The sequence below is a fragment of the Eretmochelys imbricata genome, chromosome 1 (assembly GCF_965152235.1).
Source record: "Eretmochelys imbricata isolate rEreImb1 chromosome 1, rEreImb1.hap1, whole genome shotgun sequence".
NCBI lineage: Eukaryota > Metazoa > Chordata > Testudines > Cheloniidae > Eretmochelys > Eretmochelys imbricata.
This window is the reverse complement of record NC_135572.1, coordinates 132,699,947-132,716,910: the sequence shown is the minus strand read 5'-3', so window position 1 is coordinate 132,716,910 and position 16,964 is coordinate 132,699,947. Positions and strand designations below refer to the sequence as shown.

At 41.2% G+C, this 16,964-nt stretch overlaps 1 protein-coding gene across 2 annotated transcripts in view; it reads left to right on the top strand.

Annotated features, from left to right (window-relative positions):
• The window catches only part of ANOS1 (anosmin 1), a 177,780-nt gene that overhangs the window by 24,787 nt on the left and 136,029 nt on the right, over nt 1-16,964 (top strand). For both annotated transcript variants that reach the window (XM_077807156.1, XM_077807157.1), the window contains exon 2: nt 5,526-5,573. In XM_077807156.1, coding sequence (XP_077663282.1) covers nt 5,526-5,573 — 48 coding nt within the window. The remainder of the gene's footprint in view (nt 1-5,525; nt 5,574-16,964) is intronic.

Here is a 16,964-nt window from a genome sequence, read left to right as displayed (position 1 = left end):
TGAAAACTATGGTAGACCAACCATAGATTGATGGTCTAGTAGAGTGGTTTAATAACAAATGAAGGGAAAGTTAAAACGCTTTGTCAATGACAACCCTAAGCAGTGGGACTGGCTACTTCCAGCAGTCCTTTTTGCCATTGGGGAGATCCCACAAACCTCTACAGAGCTCTTCCTATTCGAGTTGCTGTATGTTTGCCAACCATGAGGCATCTTGGACTTGCTATGAGGAGGGTGGGAAGAGCAAGATGTGGGGGCCTTACGTATGACCCAATATATCTGAGTTTAGAGAGAAAATTAGAAACATAGGGATGTTCACCAGGGAGAATCTGAGGAATGCAGCAACCCTAAGAAGATCTACTGGGATGGGAAGTTCAAGGAAGTGTTCAGGGAACTGAAAACATGACTATGGCGTGCACCCATGCTCTTCAACCCTGATTTTTCCTGGGAATTCATACTATATACAGATGCTTTGAACATCGGTCTCGGCACTGTCCTCTCACAGGACTTTGGAGGAGAAGAACATCCAATCCTATACCTAAGTAGGAAGCTATTCCCTAGAGAAAAGTCATACTTCGTTATTGAAAAGGAGGCATTAATGATCAAATGGGCGGTAGATGCCTTCAGGTATTACCTGTTGTGTAGCTACTTCTCCCTAATTGCTGATCTGAATCCACCCTTACGCTGGATTCAAACCATGAGGGACAAGAATCCTCTTTTAATGAGATGGTATCTTGCATTACATTCCTATAATTTCTGAGTAGAACAACAGACCACACTAACACTGATTTCTTGTCACAAGAGATCGGGGATGGAGTCAACCCCCCTGCCTCTGTGAATGGCCATCCCATCTTGAGGGAAGAGGTATGTGAAGGGACACACCCTCACACTGGGTTAGAGGAGGCTAATGAGCTATCCTGAGCCTGTGATGTGCTAACAAGGTGCATCTGCAAGGCTTGTTGAACCTGGAGGAGGAGAAGCCTAAAAAGGGAAACTTACCCCAGGCCTGTATTAAACACGGATAGCTAACTCCTTCCCTATGCAATTTGAATCCCAGCTTCTGCAAATTACAGGAAGTTAAATGGATGCAGAGAATGTTATTTCCTGTTCAAATGGATTCATTTCCATATTCCTGAAAATGTATTGCCTGTCATTTCTGGTTAGGTAAAAAGGAATCCCCAAGACCCTGTAAGAAATTATCATTACTTGATCTGTGCTGTGCATATAGATATACATGCAAACACCATAAACATGATTAATTAGTAACTGGGAGAGTGTGGTATCAGGAGAGAGAGAGAGAGAGAGATTTAGGAGAAAGTGCTGTTTCACAGCCTATAATGTTCAGGCTGCAGAGACTGCTGACAGGTTAATGAAAAATGTTGGGAATAAGATGCCTGTATGAGCTGCATTTGTAGTGTTGTTAACTCATGTCATCCCCTTACTGTGTTCCTTAGCAGCAGCTATAGGTCTGTCTACTCAGTAGCTCTGTTTCATGCAGGTGACAGGCTGTCATATGAAGGACTTATTTCTACACTTCATTTGTGGGGTTTTCATTTTTGACAGAAGAAGCTTTTGAAGAATAGGCGTTTCAATCAAAAGTGAATCAAAGGTTGCAGAAAGGAACAGACTTTCAAAAACGATAATAGAGACATAGGGATTGTCATAACAGATCACACAAGTGGTTCATTTAGCCCAGCCTCTTATCTCTAGCAGTGTCAGGTATCAGATACTTCAAAAGAAGGTTCAAGAAACCTCATAATGGAAAATTATGGAATAAGATGACAATGAGGGAAGTTATTTTTGTCATGGCTTGCATCCATAGCTGACAGTTTCCAGTTGCTTTGGAGGGGCATTGTGATAATACTTGTTAAAAGTACTTCCCTGTTCCAGGCCATGGATATAAACAAGGTTCTTGAACTTTTCAGCGCTTTGCACGCTTACAAATCTTCTGATCCGGCAGGGTGCTGAGAACTTTCTGTACACTGCTGGATTCCCTCTGTGTCCATTTAAACTATGGAGTGGAAGGCACAGAACACCTGTGCTTTTCATCTTGAAGGATCATGCCCAGTGACGTTACTGGCTGGGCAACTCGATAGTGCAGTGTGCATGCCCACCTGTCAGAAACAATGCATCTAAATATCTTTATCTCATAAGCTTGAATTATATACTTGTAATGTTTCCAGGGCAAATGGCTTTGTCATCTTTCACTTTCTAATCACTTGCATTTGCGGTTCATTTGTTGTAAAATTCAAAAGTAAATTTTCAAAGGCAATCTGGCTTTAAATTTACACATCAAGTACAATGGTCAGATCATGGTCCCATTACAATCAATGGTAAAACTCCCACAGAATTAAGTGGGACCTGGATTTGACTCTGTAGAAATACAGATAATGCAAGGGAACCTAGCAGGTAAAATGTCCAAGCTAAAATTCAGGAATTCAAATACTTTGAAACATAAAGTTCTATCCAGATGGGTTTGCATTTAAAAAAATCACTTCTTGAATGTAAATGATATTTGTATTAGTCATTTGCAAAAGGAGAGGAATCAGGGTTCAGAATTCTAGTTTCCATATTGTTCAAATAAAGCACTGAAAATTTTCTCTTTCACCTTATAAAGTATAGCATTCAGTACATGTTAGTTTGTATGCAGCTGACTCTGCTAAGTGATGGTTTTATGTGGCTCTGAACTTAGAATTGTTTTTTAATTGAGCACATACTAGTATACAGTAGGAAAATGCAAATGTTTGTAGATGTAAAACATTAAAAAGAAGGAAAGGCATCCATCTGGATATTTGTTGAGGGATTGTTCCAAGTACCAGATATAATTAAAAAGCAAGAATGTTTTTTTTGTTTCAGTAGAAGGGGCTGCCTCACTAGGATGTAAAACAATAAGTTGCTACTAATCTGTTATTGCAATCATCGCTATTTCTGTTACTTTTTTACATGAAGAAGTAAGAAAATGAAAGTAGCATGTAAAATATTGCTTTAATATTGCCCCTGGCTAGATTTGTAAAGGGAACCATTACATTCTAGACTGACATTGAGGATAACACTAAAGCATTCCCACTCGTGTGTGTTCTTTATAGAGATCCTAAAGTTTTATTTCAACTATTTATGTCTTTTTAAGGGGTTGTGCATGACTTCTCTTTTCATATTTAATTATTCTTGTGTCTATAAACATTGTAGCTAGTAAAATTCTAAAATAATCACAGCTAAGTATGAGATTGTATGTATGAAGGAGTGGCTTTATAGTAGATAATTGGGAAGATGGAAAGGCAAATACACATAAAATATTGAAATCAAATTATATGAGTCAAGAGACTTTTAAGACTGCTATTAAAATGAGCTTTGGATAAGTGGGGTACTGGTTGCTCATCTTTATATATATCATCTTCTCAGTTATTCCACCAAATAGCTGTGATGCTAAAAACATCTACTCTGCCATATAAAAATAAACAAAACTAAAATTCATTACTGGAACTAAGTGGGATTTCCTGACCTACAGGTGCAGGTACTCTCTTCTACCATATTCATCTCCAACAAGCATGTACATAATTTTAATTGCATTAATTGAGCTTGTAAAGTAGAAGTGTAATTCTTGTTAATTCAGTGTTTTTAACGTCTGTTCCTGTACTTCAGAATGGGCCTGATCCAAAGCCCCTAGAAATCAATGGACACACTTAAACTGACTTCAGTGGGCTTTGGATCAGGTCCAGTATACATAGGAAAGGAGTACTTGTGGCACCTTAGATACTAAAAAAATTATTTGAGCATAAGCTACGGCTCACTTCATCAGATGCATTCAGTGGAAAATACAGTGGGGAGATTTATATACATAGAGAACATGAAACAATGGGTGTCACCGTACACACTGTAACCAGAGTGATCACTTAAGGTGAGCTATTACCAGCAAGAGAGCGGGGGGAGGGGGGAACCTTTTGTAGTGATAATCAAGGTGGGCCATTTCCAGCAGTTGACAAGAACGTCTGAGGAACAGGTTGGGGTGGGGGGGAGAATAAACATGGGGAAATAGTTTTACTTTGTGTAATGACCCTTCCACTCCCAGTCTCTATTCAAGCCTAAGTTAATTGTATCCAGTTTGCAAATGAATTCCAATTCAGCAGTCTCTCGTTGGAGTCTGTTTTTGAAGTTTTTTTGTTGAAGTATTGCCACTTTTAGGTCTGTAATCGAGTGACCAGAGAGACTGAAGTGTTCTCCAACTGGTTTTTGAATGTCGTAGTTCTTGACGTCTGATTTGTGTCCATTTATTCTTTTACGTAGAGACTGTCCAATTTGGCCAATGTACATGGCAGAGGGGCATTGCTGGCACATGATAGCATATACCACATTGGTAGATGTCAAATAAATTGGTTAGTCTCTAAGGTGCCACAAGTCCTCCTTTTCTTTTTGCGAATACAGACTAACACGGCTCCTACTCTGAAACCTGTCAGTATACATAGGGTGACCAGATGTCCCGATTTTATAGGGACAGTCCTGATATTTGGGGCTTTTTCTTATATAGAGACCTATTACCCCCCCACCCCCATCCCAATTTTTCACATTTGCTATGTGGTCACCAGAAGTATGCAGGTCCAAATTCAGAAAGGGCATGTACTGCATCCTACCACCTTCAGCTCTCTATTATGATCACAGAAAGTTGGAAATCAATGTTTGTAATTCAAGTCCTAGCCCAGCAAAGCGCTTAAGCATGTGCTTAACTTTAAACATGCAAGTTGTTCTGTTGATGTCTGGGACTATTCATGTGTTTAAAGTTAACCACGTGTTTTAAGTGCTTTTGCTGTATCAAGGCCTTTGTGTCTGCTTTAAGGGAAAAAATGGACAAAATAATTTTCTTTCCTCTGCTTTTATCCACAGACCCCACTATACAGAGTAGGTGAAAAATAATAGATGAGATTTTGGAAATTTGGGTAAACTTGCACCCCAGGGGGAGGAAGGACAATAGTGGTTTTAATCCACCTTTGCATTTTATCAATCCTGAGCGACTTTGGGGGCTGTAGAGACCCCTGTCATAACTTAGATTGCCCTACAAGCTTGTCAAAATTACATCAGCCTCCCCAAGCTGCCCTGTGAACTGGAGCATTGCCTAGAATCTCCACAGTGCTGCCTGACTGATATGCTCTGACACATTCTTCTGTTCTCAGTTCTGTTCCTCAGCATGCCTCTACGATCAGTGCTGGGTGAAGGGGTCTTCAGAAGGCAGCCTTATGGCTGGGTTCCTCTGTGCCTATGCTGGGGGAACTTTCTCCCAGTTGTAACCAGGACTTTTAAGGGACCTTTATGCCATACTAGGCCTTTTACCCAATGTAAAGGGGCCAAGGCAGGGATGAGGACCTCACCCAATAACAACTAAACAGTTGTTGGGATTGTTACTCATACTGGGCTTATATTGTAACATCAGTTTCCAAACAGAATTAGAAGAGAAGTTCAGTCTAAAAACTGATGGCATAATCTGGGCAATTTTTAATGACATATTTAATATTAATATATCATTTTTTTTTCTTTTGCAGAACAATGGTTCCCTTGTTTGGTGCCAGAATCACAAACAGTGTTCAAAGGTAAGTGCTTCTTTAACTACCCGGGAGCTTACACTTTGGTTTTTGGAAATGAAACTTGTCTTTGACTTTAAGAAACTTGTCTTCCGAAGGAGCTGATAAAGATTTCTTCTAAAAAACACTCGCTATGGTAAAACATAGTCCTGTGATCTTTATAGGAAGATAAAGCACCCAGAGAGCCATATCCTCTGCTGGTGGAAATGGGAATAGGCCTATAGCAGCAGTCAGTCGAATTATCCCAGTGTACACCGACTGAAAATCTTACCCATAATTTCTGTTTGACACAATGTTTTAGAGAAGCGAGTGAAGCAGCCAATCTTGTTAAAGTGTACGTTCAATAACTCTCAGATACTCCAACATTAGACATTTCATTCAGTTGGATGCTTAATATACAGCATAGGACTGAATTTCTTGGACAAAATTATTTCACAAATTCCAGTGTTACCCTTTCTCAAGCTGACTCTTTGACCCCAGAAGCTTAGGGGGTAAGTGAGCTGATAACCAACTGATTTTGCTGGACAAGAATTTTGCTAGATTGCCTGGAGAGAAGCAACAATGCTTCAGCAGCATTAGAGGGTTAAAGTGGAATTACAGGGTCTAGTCACTGACTGCTCTTTTCATAAACACACAATGTTAGATGCATCCATTTCCTGCATTAGTAATTCACCTGAAAACTGTGAAGAATGGGCAATGAGGAACGGTGGAAAAAAGGCCACAGACCCTAAATCTCCATGATGATGTAGGCCTACAATAATTTAGGCATTGTATCATGTAGTGATCTATATTCACTGTCTATTCCCTGATAGGTTGACTATGAATAGGGTCAAACCCCAGTGGCATTATAATGGAATAGATCACTTACTAAAGAGGTACATTGTTTAGTTGATGTAGCTGAGTGTACTCTGTTTTATGAAATCCAGACTCTCCATATGCAAAAAGGTTTGTGCATTACTGTTTTAACATAATCTGCTTAAAAGCTGATTCTAATATTAGCTGTAGCATATGGCGATCCTTGGTATATATTGTATCAACATTTCCACAGTAAGACTTTTAGATCATGTAGGAGCTAATCCAGCTCCCTTTGAAGACAGTGACATTTTTCTAATTGATGATACTGGAGGATCAGTCCCTTATTGAGTATGCTATTGCATGAAAATCAAAATACACCACAGAATGATTATCAGTCTTATCAATGATAAAAAAGCTATATTTGTAAGTTACATTGCCTGCACATGAACAGTAGCATGTTGGTATCAGAAGAAAGAGTGAAAAATATTCCTACTAGCTCTTCTCAATTTCAATACTCAGCCATCCTGAATTCTCAGGGAAACAGGTTCTACTTGTTACACTGTTACAGAGAAACCTCACCACCCATAAAAGAGGTTCATTCAGAGTATGTGATACATCATAATTAAATCACCTCCTTAAGAATATGCAGGGACTTTCACATCCTTTCAATGATCTTGATGTAGCTTTCCCTTTTTATTATTGAGGCTGATACTGTACCTCCGCTAATCTCTGAAAGAAACTCACTGAATGGCTTTTGTCTGCATGAAAAAAGAAGGAAACAAATAAAAATGTGGTCCAACTTCTAAAGCAGGGCAGAGGTTAAATGAACATCCATTTGAGTCAGTGCCAAGTGCATAGCAGCCATACAACATATGTCTTATCTAGCATGAATCTGAGGGCAACCTTTAGATTGAATTACTGTCTTGAAAGGATGAAAGACCGAATGTTTCAAGTTAAGATTTTTTTTTTAAACTGAAAACATGGCTATTATTCACATCTTGGATTGCTGAATGCTTAGAGTGCTCATAATAGCTTATCTTATCATTCCCTAGTAGGTAGGAGGGTAACATAAATATTTTGCATAACAATAATAGGTTTGCCATTTATAAGGAAAATAAATAAATATGTATTAGACTGTATTCTTTGTGGTTCTGAGTCCATGGGAAATGTGATTTCCCAGAAGGTTCTTGCAGCAGGATTTACCCCATCATATTTTGCAATTTATAATTAAATAGGTGGGTTACATAAAAGCTGAGATTTCAAAGCAGTGCAGGGGATTTTGCCAGACATCTTCTATCCATATTTCCTCCACTGCTCTAGTCATCTCAACCAAAGGGTGTAAAGTGAAGACAATTTTTTAACATTTCAGAAGACATTTTTAAAAGGGCACCACCCAACTTTCACAGTGCACCTTTAGTTTTGTTCGCACAGTCCTTACGGGCACAGTTTTGTGGGGCAAATAACTATAGGCACAAGCGATGGCAATAGATGTTACCTTTTACCTCGTAAGCATGTGCGTTCAGATAGTTGAACATTAAAATGACATCATTGGCCACCACAACTATTTGCAACTAATATATGACAGAGAAGTTTGTCAAGAAATCATGTCAGTAGCACATGGCATCTCTCTGAGAGACTGTGTGGTTAATTCATTGATTTATTTTTACATTCCATTATTTAAATTAGTGAAGTTTTTTTTCATCAAATCTGTAGACAATTTTAGAGAAAAAGGAAATTGGGTAGTAAAAACAAGAGATTTGAAAGGCCTTGGCATGATCAGACATGTCCATTGTGTTTTGTACTTGTGCATTCCTTACCGCCTAGATGTTTTACATCAAATATTTAACTTACAATTTCCTAACTATTTAAAATCTATTACGTAGGATGCAAAAATAAGAGATAGAAGAGAACAGTTAAATATTCCACTTTGTCTCCCCATCAGGATTGTTCCCTTATCTTATATTTTTCTAGAGTTTTCTCCGTTGTAGGGACAGATCATTCTCTCTTGTGGTAAAACGTACATGTGGGAGCTTTGGGGAAGAAAATGCCCCTCCCCTCCCTCCTCATTCTATCAAGTGGGGAACTTAAGTTTTCTCATTGAAAAGGCCGTGGATCCCTGTTTTGGCCTCTGGTTGGCCTAGGATTGGCCCCCATTCCTCTTCTGAATTCCTCCTAGTAGTAGTGTGGCACAGCTGAAAATTGAGTCCATAAACATTCTACATCATTTTGTGTATATATAGTATCTAAACAAAAATTCAGCTTATTGCCATTCTAAGGAAATATTGTGTAGACCTTTAATGCTGCTGTTTTTCTTTTTAAGGAAGCTCTTTATAAGGTCAACATAGTAATTAAAATACAATGGAAATTCATGTCGTTTATCTCATAACTCTGAAGTTACAGAATGATATTATACCAATAACTGCTAATACCAATGTGTGGGACAGTCTTGGTGGCTTGAAAACAGGAAATGTAAATTGAATATATCGAAGAACCATTCTTTTTTTCAAAGAGATGCAAAGGTAATGAACAGAAGTGATTACAGTTCTCACAGGACCAACTATAGACCAGTTATCCCAGTCTCAAATGACCATTTATTTTTTGTTATTTTAATGGAACAGGTCACAAAAGCATGACTATGAATGGCAAGATATGTAGCACTGGTTTTGTATGTATGATTTCATCTAATACGATATCTCCAGTGACCTATTTCACAAGATAAAACTGAAGAGCACTATTTGAAGACGCTCTCCCACTTGGATATTAATAGATGGGCAATTTAAAAACTGTTAGCACAGCACAGTATGGGGAGGAGGTGAACAGCCCTCAGTGGTGAAAGAACAGGTTAAGGACTATTTAGAAAAGATGGACATGCACAAGTCCATGGGTCCAGATCTAATGCATCCAATGGTGCTGAGGGAGTTGGCTGATGTGATTGCAGAGCCATTGGCCATTATCTTTGAAAACTCATGGCAATTGGGGGAGGTCCAGGATGATTGGAAAAAGGCAAATATAGTGCCTATATTTAAAAAAGGGAAGAAAGAGAACCCGGGGAACTACAGACCGGTCAGCCTCACTTCAGTCCTCAGCAAAATCATGGAGCAGGTCTTCAAGGAGTCCATGTTGACGCACTTGGAGGAGAGGAAAGTGAAGAAGAACAGTCAGCATGGATTCACCAAGGGCAAGTCGCGCCTGATCAACCTGATTGCCTTCTATGATGAGATAACTGGCTCTGTGGATATGGAGAAAGTGGTGGATGTGATATATCTTGACTTTAGCAAAGCTTTTGATACGATCTCCCACAGTATTCTTGCTAGCAAGTTAAAGAAGTGTGGATTGGATGAATGTACTATAAGGTGGATAGAAAGCTGGCTAGATTGTTGGGCTAAATGGGTAGTGATCAATGGCTCGATATCTAGCTGGCAGCCGGTATCAAGCAGAGTGCCCCAGGGGTTGGTCTTGGGGCTGGTTTTGTTCAACATCTTTATTAATGATCTGGATGATGGGATTAATTGCACACTCAGCAAGTTTTCAGATGACACTAAGCTGGGGGGAGAGGTAGATACGCTGAGGGTAGGGATAGGGTCCAGAGTCACATAGACAAATTGGAGGATTTGGCCAAAAGAAATCTGATGAGGTTCAACAGAGGCAAGTGCAGAGTCCTGAATTTAGGAAGGAAGAATCCCATGCACCGCTACAAGCTGGGGACTAACTGGCTAAGCAGCAGTTCTGCAGAAAAGGACCTGGGGATTACAGTGGATGAGAAGCTGGATATGGGTTAACAGTGTGTCCTTGTTGCCAAGAAGTCCAATGGCATATTGGGCTGTATTAGTAGAAGCACTGCCAGCAGATTGAGGGAAGTGATTATTCCCCTCTATTCGGCATTGGTGAGGCCTCATCTGGAATACTATGTCCAGTTTTGGTCCTCCCGCTACAGAAGGGATATGGACAAATTGGAGCGAGACCAGTGGAGGGCAATGAAAATGATTAGGGGGCTGGGGCAGATGACTAATGAGGAGAGGCTGAGGGAACTGGGGTTATTTAGTCTGCAGAAGAGAAGAGTGAGGGGGGATTTGATAGCAGCCTTCAACTACCTGAAGGGGGATTCCAAAGAGGATGGAGCTAGGCTGTTCTCAGTGGTGGAAGATGACAGAACCACAAGCAATGGTCTCAAGTTGCAGTGCGGGAGGTCTAGGTTGGATATTAGGAAATACTATGTCACTAGAAGGGTGGTGAAGCCCTGGAATGGGTTACTTAGGGAGGTGGTGGGATCTCCATCCTTAGAGGTTTTTAAGGCACGACTCGCTAAATCCCTGGCTGGGATGATTTAGTTTGTGTTGGTCCTGCTTTGAGCAGGGGATTGGAATAGATGTCCTCCTGCGGTCTCTTCAAACTTCAATATTCTATGATTCTATGATAGTTTGAAGTCCATTTCTGCAGTCACAAATAGGATTGTGTCTCAGTCCCCATTTATGGAGAAGATAGAAGCATTTGCAATGTAATATGTGGATATAGTTCAAAGTGGACCATATTTTCCATGGAAAGTCTTTGGTTGGTTCCTTGATGGGGTGTTTATTTGGGGCACTGGCAACCTTCTACCTTGCTCACCATTAATCTCTGGGGGGAAAACCCTGAGTGTTTGAGCTCTTTGAGCACTAAAACTAAAAAAGGTTCTCTGGATTGAGCTGGAATCTTGATATATTATTTAGGTCTTTGCGTATTGGAAGATCCTTGTTCCCTAAAATATAATGGAACTCCGGAAGAATTCTCATGTCACAGTGAACTTGGGTTGGGAAGACATGGTTGTGACACTGATTTTATTGTGCCCATAATAATCTGCATGAAGGTGTTAAATTGAGATTTGACAAGTGACGTGTGTGAGCTATGTGCCTGAATGGATGATTCTGCACAAAAGTGGACAAGGGTCAGTGAAGAGGTAGTAGAGCATTTGCATCAGCTCCCCAGGCTGTCCTTGTCGACTTCTGTATGAGATTTACACACATCTTTATTTTGTCTTGAATATTTTTCAGGTGCTAGTGGTATGTGAGGTTTTCATCTAATGTCAATCCAGGATATGTCAGGGTGTGATTGTGTCTTATCTGCTGGTGACAGAAATTCCTGTGTAGTTTTGGCCTTTTTCAGCTGTTTAGATGAGATGATGACATGACACTTTTAGTGAGGTTTGGTTTTAGCTCCCAATATAAGAAATATTCTTCCATGATTTTAAGATCCTCAGTTGGGATTTGCTCTGTGGTAGGTAAATACCATGCCAGTGTGGTCAAAGCATCATCAACTGCATAGGCAAATTTCCATAATGATTTTGGGGAAGGCGCCTGGTGAAAATATGAAACAAAATCATGCTAAGACTGATCCCTATGGTAGGTCATCATTAATAGCATATGGCCTGCTGACCGGGTCATCAAGGACAACATGAAACCTATGATTGGTCAGAATGTATCAGAATAATGTTATTGTTGCATTGCATAGGATAATTTTGCTGGCTTTCAAGAGGAGGCCATTGCTCCATACAGCAGATAAGTGTAAGAAAACTGCCCCTGACTTGAGTTTTCCTTGGAATCCCACTTCAATTCCTTGGAATCCCACTTGTTAAGGCTAATACTTGGTCAGAAACCCACTTGTTCATTTGGTAACATTTTGACAAGCAGCCTAATTCTTGCTAGTAATATTTTCTCCATGAGCTTATATAATGTGCAGAGGAGTAATACAGGCCAGTACAATGAGGGATTGGCAATGTCAGTGACCATAGCCTTATGCCAGATCCTCAGGACAAGCCCTAAGGAATGGATATCGGAGAACCGTGCTGCGAGCCATTCCTGTCCCTTGGCTCTGAGGTTTTTCAGAAACTCCACGAAGGCACCTTCAGGCACTGCAGCTTTCCTGGCTTTCGTGAGTGAGGGCCTTATTTACCTCCTCAACAATGTAGGGCAGTGATTGAGGGGACGAGGCAGGCAGTGCGGTCTCTGCGCACTTTGCTCTTAATAGACTTGTCCCCTGGTGGGCTTGAATTCATAAGGAGCATTCAGGGTTTTGATGTTTCACTGGGTTTGCAGCCTGAAGCTGAGGCAGCAAGAGCCAAGCTTTGTGGCTGGAGTGAGTAAAGTCCAGAGCTCGATCCATCTTTGATGGTACGCTGTATTCAGTGACTCGAATAGGCGTGTTGCAGTGTTTGGGTCACCAGACGTTTGGTATTCCTTTAATAGCCTTTCTGTTTCTGGTTTCCAGTATGGGGATTATCTTTTTTAATACCCATGACACATACTTTTCTTGCAGGTCTTCAGACAAACTGGGTAATATGATCAAAACGTTGTTGGGATTGCGTGTATGGTGGCCTCACCGGGCACAGTTAATCCTAGCTAGGATTGCTGGGAGTTCAGGGCCAATCAATGTAGATGATCACCAGTCAATGCTGTCTGTGGGGGGAAGCTTCTAAGAATAGTTCTGGAGGCATTCTGAGGGGTTCCAAACTAGACTTTGGTGAGGAAACAGAGCTGTGTGCCCGAAACCAATCTCTGTTCCAACAGGCCGAATGAAAAGTGCCTCTGTCCTTTGCATTGGAAAGAAGGTGTGTGTCTTTGTCTGATGGACATTCTGCAGTATCATTACTATTATAGCCCATGTTGTGTGGTGGCTATAGAAATGATCACTCATTTAGCTGGGTGACAGAGTAGCAGCCGTGTTAGTCTGTATTCGCAAAAAGAAAAGGAGTACTTGTGGCACCTTAGAGACAAACCAATTTCTTTGAGCATAAGCTTTCGTGAGCTACAGTTCACTTCATCGGATGCATACTGTGGAAAATACGGATGCATTCCGTGGAAAATACAGTATTTTCCACTGAATGCATCTGATGAAGTGAGCTGTAGCTCACGAAAGCTTATGCTCAAAGAAATTGGTTAGTCTCTAAGGTGCCACAAGTACTCCTTTTCTTTTAGCTGAGTGATAGGCTGTTGGTAATGGGGGAGAAAGCCAGTCTGTATTTGATGGTTTATACACCTTAACCACCATTATCTTGCCAATTCTTATTGAGATGGGTTTCAGAGTAACAGCCGTGTTAGTCTGTATTCGCAAAAAGAAAAGGAGTACTTGTGGCACCTTAGAGACTAACCAATTTCTTTGAGCATAAGCTTTCGTGAGCTACAGCTCACTTCATCAGATGCATACTGTGGAAAGTGTAGAAGATCTTTTTATACACACAAAGCATGAAAAAATACCTCCCCCCACCCCATTCTCCTGCTGGTAATAGCTTATCTAAAGTGATCACTCTCCTTACAATGTGTATGATAATCAAGTTGGGCCATTTCCAGCACAAATCCAGGTTTTCTCACCCCCCCCCCCCGCCCCTCGCCCCCAAACCCACTCTCCTGCTGGTAATAGCTTATCTAAAGTGACCACTCTCCTTACAATGTGTATGATAATCAAGGTGGGCCATTTCCAGCACAAATCCAGGGTTTAACCAGAACGACTGGGGGAGTGGGGGGTAGGAAAAAACAAGGGGAAATAGGTTACCTTGCATAATGACTCCTCCTGAAGGTCGAAACAGCAGACTGGACTTCTACATAGAGTGCTTCCGCCGACGTGCACGGGCTGAAATTGTGGAAAAGCAGCATCACTTGTCCCATAACCTCAGCCGTGCGGAACACAATGCCATCCACAGCCTCAGAAACAACTCTGACATCATAATCAAAAAGGCTGACAAAGGAGGTGCTGTTGTCATCATGAATAGGTCGGATTATGAACAAGAGGCTGCTCGGCAGCTCTCCAACACCACTTTCTACAAGCCATTACCCTCTGATCCCACTGAGAGTTACCAAAAGAAACTACAGCATTTGCTCAAGAAACTCCCTGAAAAAGCACAAGATCAAATCCGCACAGACACACCCCTGGAACCCCGACCTGGGATATTCTATCTACTACCCAAGATCCATAAACCTGGAAATCCTGGGCACCCCATCATCTCAGGCATTGGCACCCTGACAGCAGGATTGTCTGGCTATGTAGACTCCCTCCTCAGGCCCTACGCTACCAGCACTCCCAGCTACCTTCGAGACACCACTGACTTCCTGAGGAAACTACAATCCATCGGTGATCTTCCTGATAACACCATCCTGGCCACTATGGATGTAGAAACCCTCTACACCAGCATTCCACACAAAGATGGACTACAAGCCGTCAAGAACACTATCCCCGATAATGTCACGGCTAACCTGGTGGCTGAACTTTTGACTTTGTCCTTACCCATAACTATTTTACATTTGGGGACAATGTGTACCTTCAGATCAGCGGCACTGCTATGGGTACCCGCATGGCCCCACAGTATGCCAACATTTTTATGGCTGACTTAGAACAATGCTTCCTCAGCTCTTGTCCCCTAACGCCCCTACTCTACTTGCGCTATATTGATGACATCTTCATCATCTGGACCCATGGAAAAGAAGCCCTTGAGGAATTCAACCATGATTTCAACAATTTCCATCCCACCATCAACCTCAGCCTGGTCCAGTCCACACAAGAGATCCACTTCCTGGACACTACAGTGCTAATAAACGATGGTCACATAAACACCACCCTATACCAGAAACCTACTGACCGCTATTCCTACCTACTTGCCTCCAGCTTTCATCCTGACCACACCACATGATCCATCATCTACAGCCAAGCTCTGCGATACAACCGCATTTGCTCCAACCCCTCAGACAGAGACAAACACCTACAAGATCTCTATCAAGCATTCTTACAACTACAATACCCACCTGCGGAAGTGAAGAAACAGATTGATAGAGCCAGAAGAGTTCCCAGAAGTCACCTACTACAGGACAGGCCTAACAAAGAAAATAACAGAACGCCTCTAGCCATCACCTTCAACACCCAACTAAAACCTCTCCAACGCATTATTAAGGATCTACAACCTATCCTGAAGGATGACCTAACACTCTCACAAATCTTGGGAGACAGGCCAGTCCTTGCCTACAGACAGCACCCCAACCTGAAGCAAATACTCACCAGCAACCACATACCACACAACAGAACCACTAACCCAGGAACCTATCCTTGCAACAAAGCCCATTGCCAACTGTGCCCACATATCTATTCAGGGGACACCATCACAGGGCCTAATAACATCAGCCACACTATCAGAGGCTCGTTCACCTGCACATCTACCAATGTGATATATGCCATCATGTGCCAGCAATGCCCCTCTGCCATGTACATTGGTCAAACTGGACAGTCTCTACGTAAAAGAATAAATGGACGCAAATCAGATGTCAAGAATTATAACATTCATAAACCAGTCGGAGAACACTTCAATCTCTCTGGTCACGTGATTACAGACATGAAAGTTGCGATATTACAACAAAAAAGCTTCAAATCCACACTCCAGCGAGAAACTGTTGAATTGGAATTCATTTGCAAATTGGATACAATTAACTTAGGCTTGAATAGAGACTGGGAGTGGCTAAGTCATTATGCAAGGTAACCTATTTCCCCTTGTTTTTTCCTACCCCCCTCCTCTCCTCCTCAGATGTTCTTGTTAAACCCTGGATTTGTGCTGGAAATGGCCCAATTTGGTTATCATACCCATTGTAAGGGGAGTGATTACTTTAGATAAGCTATTACCAGCAGGAGAGTGGGGTGGGGGGAGGTATTTTTTCATGCTTTGTGTGTATAAAAAGATCTTCTACACTTTCCACAGTATACATCCGATGAAGTGAGCTGTAGCTCACGAAAGCTTATGCTCAAAGAAATTGGTTAGTCTCTAAGGTGCCACAAGTACTCCTTTTCTTATTGAGATGGTTCTGAGGTTGCTCCTGGCATCTACCAGGATGACCTGCTTGATGTATGTGGCAAGGCTGTGTTTTAGGTGATGGAGGGAGGCAATGAGATTGTAGCCAGCAATATGGCAGTGTGATTCTTGGGCATCATCTTTGATATGGGCTTCTTGCAGGGTGATATCAATCATGTCTTGAATGTCACAAGCTAGGTCGTAGCTTTTAGATCAGGACATAACTTTGATGTTCAGTTGGCAGATGCATGGAGTGGGGGCCTATGTTTCCATTGCTGTTCAATCCAGGACTTTACTGAATGATGTTTGGATGTTGATTTGATGGCATTAGCTGTGCCTTAGCATGTAACAGGACAGATAATGAGAAAGCTATCATCACCTGCCACCCTCATTCAGTGCCCAGATTAGAGTACATATAGGCAGAATTAAGACTAGCACTTCTGACTTTTGAATGCTTAACTTTTCAGTCTAAATAAATGTTCTATTAACTTCCTTATTTTGTGTGTAATAAATACATGTATACTGGGCATAGACATTACTGGGGCAGGGACTGTCACTTGATACATATTTATACAGCAGGGTCCTGACATAGTTAGCCTCTAGTAACTATCACAAAATTTTAAATATGCATTTTAGGACAGGAAATAAAGGATAATATAATATTCAAATGAAATTGAAGGGGAGATTTAGATTGGCAAAATGCAATTATGCATGTTGGATATGGCCAAAGCAAGACATATAAGTTTTGAATTACAATTAGTTTATGTAGCTGCACTGTAGCTTAAAATAAACAATACGTGATTCTACAA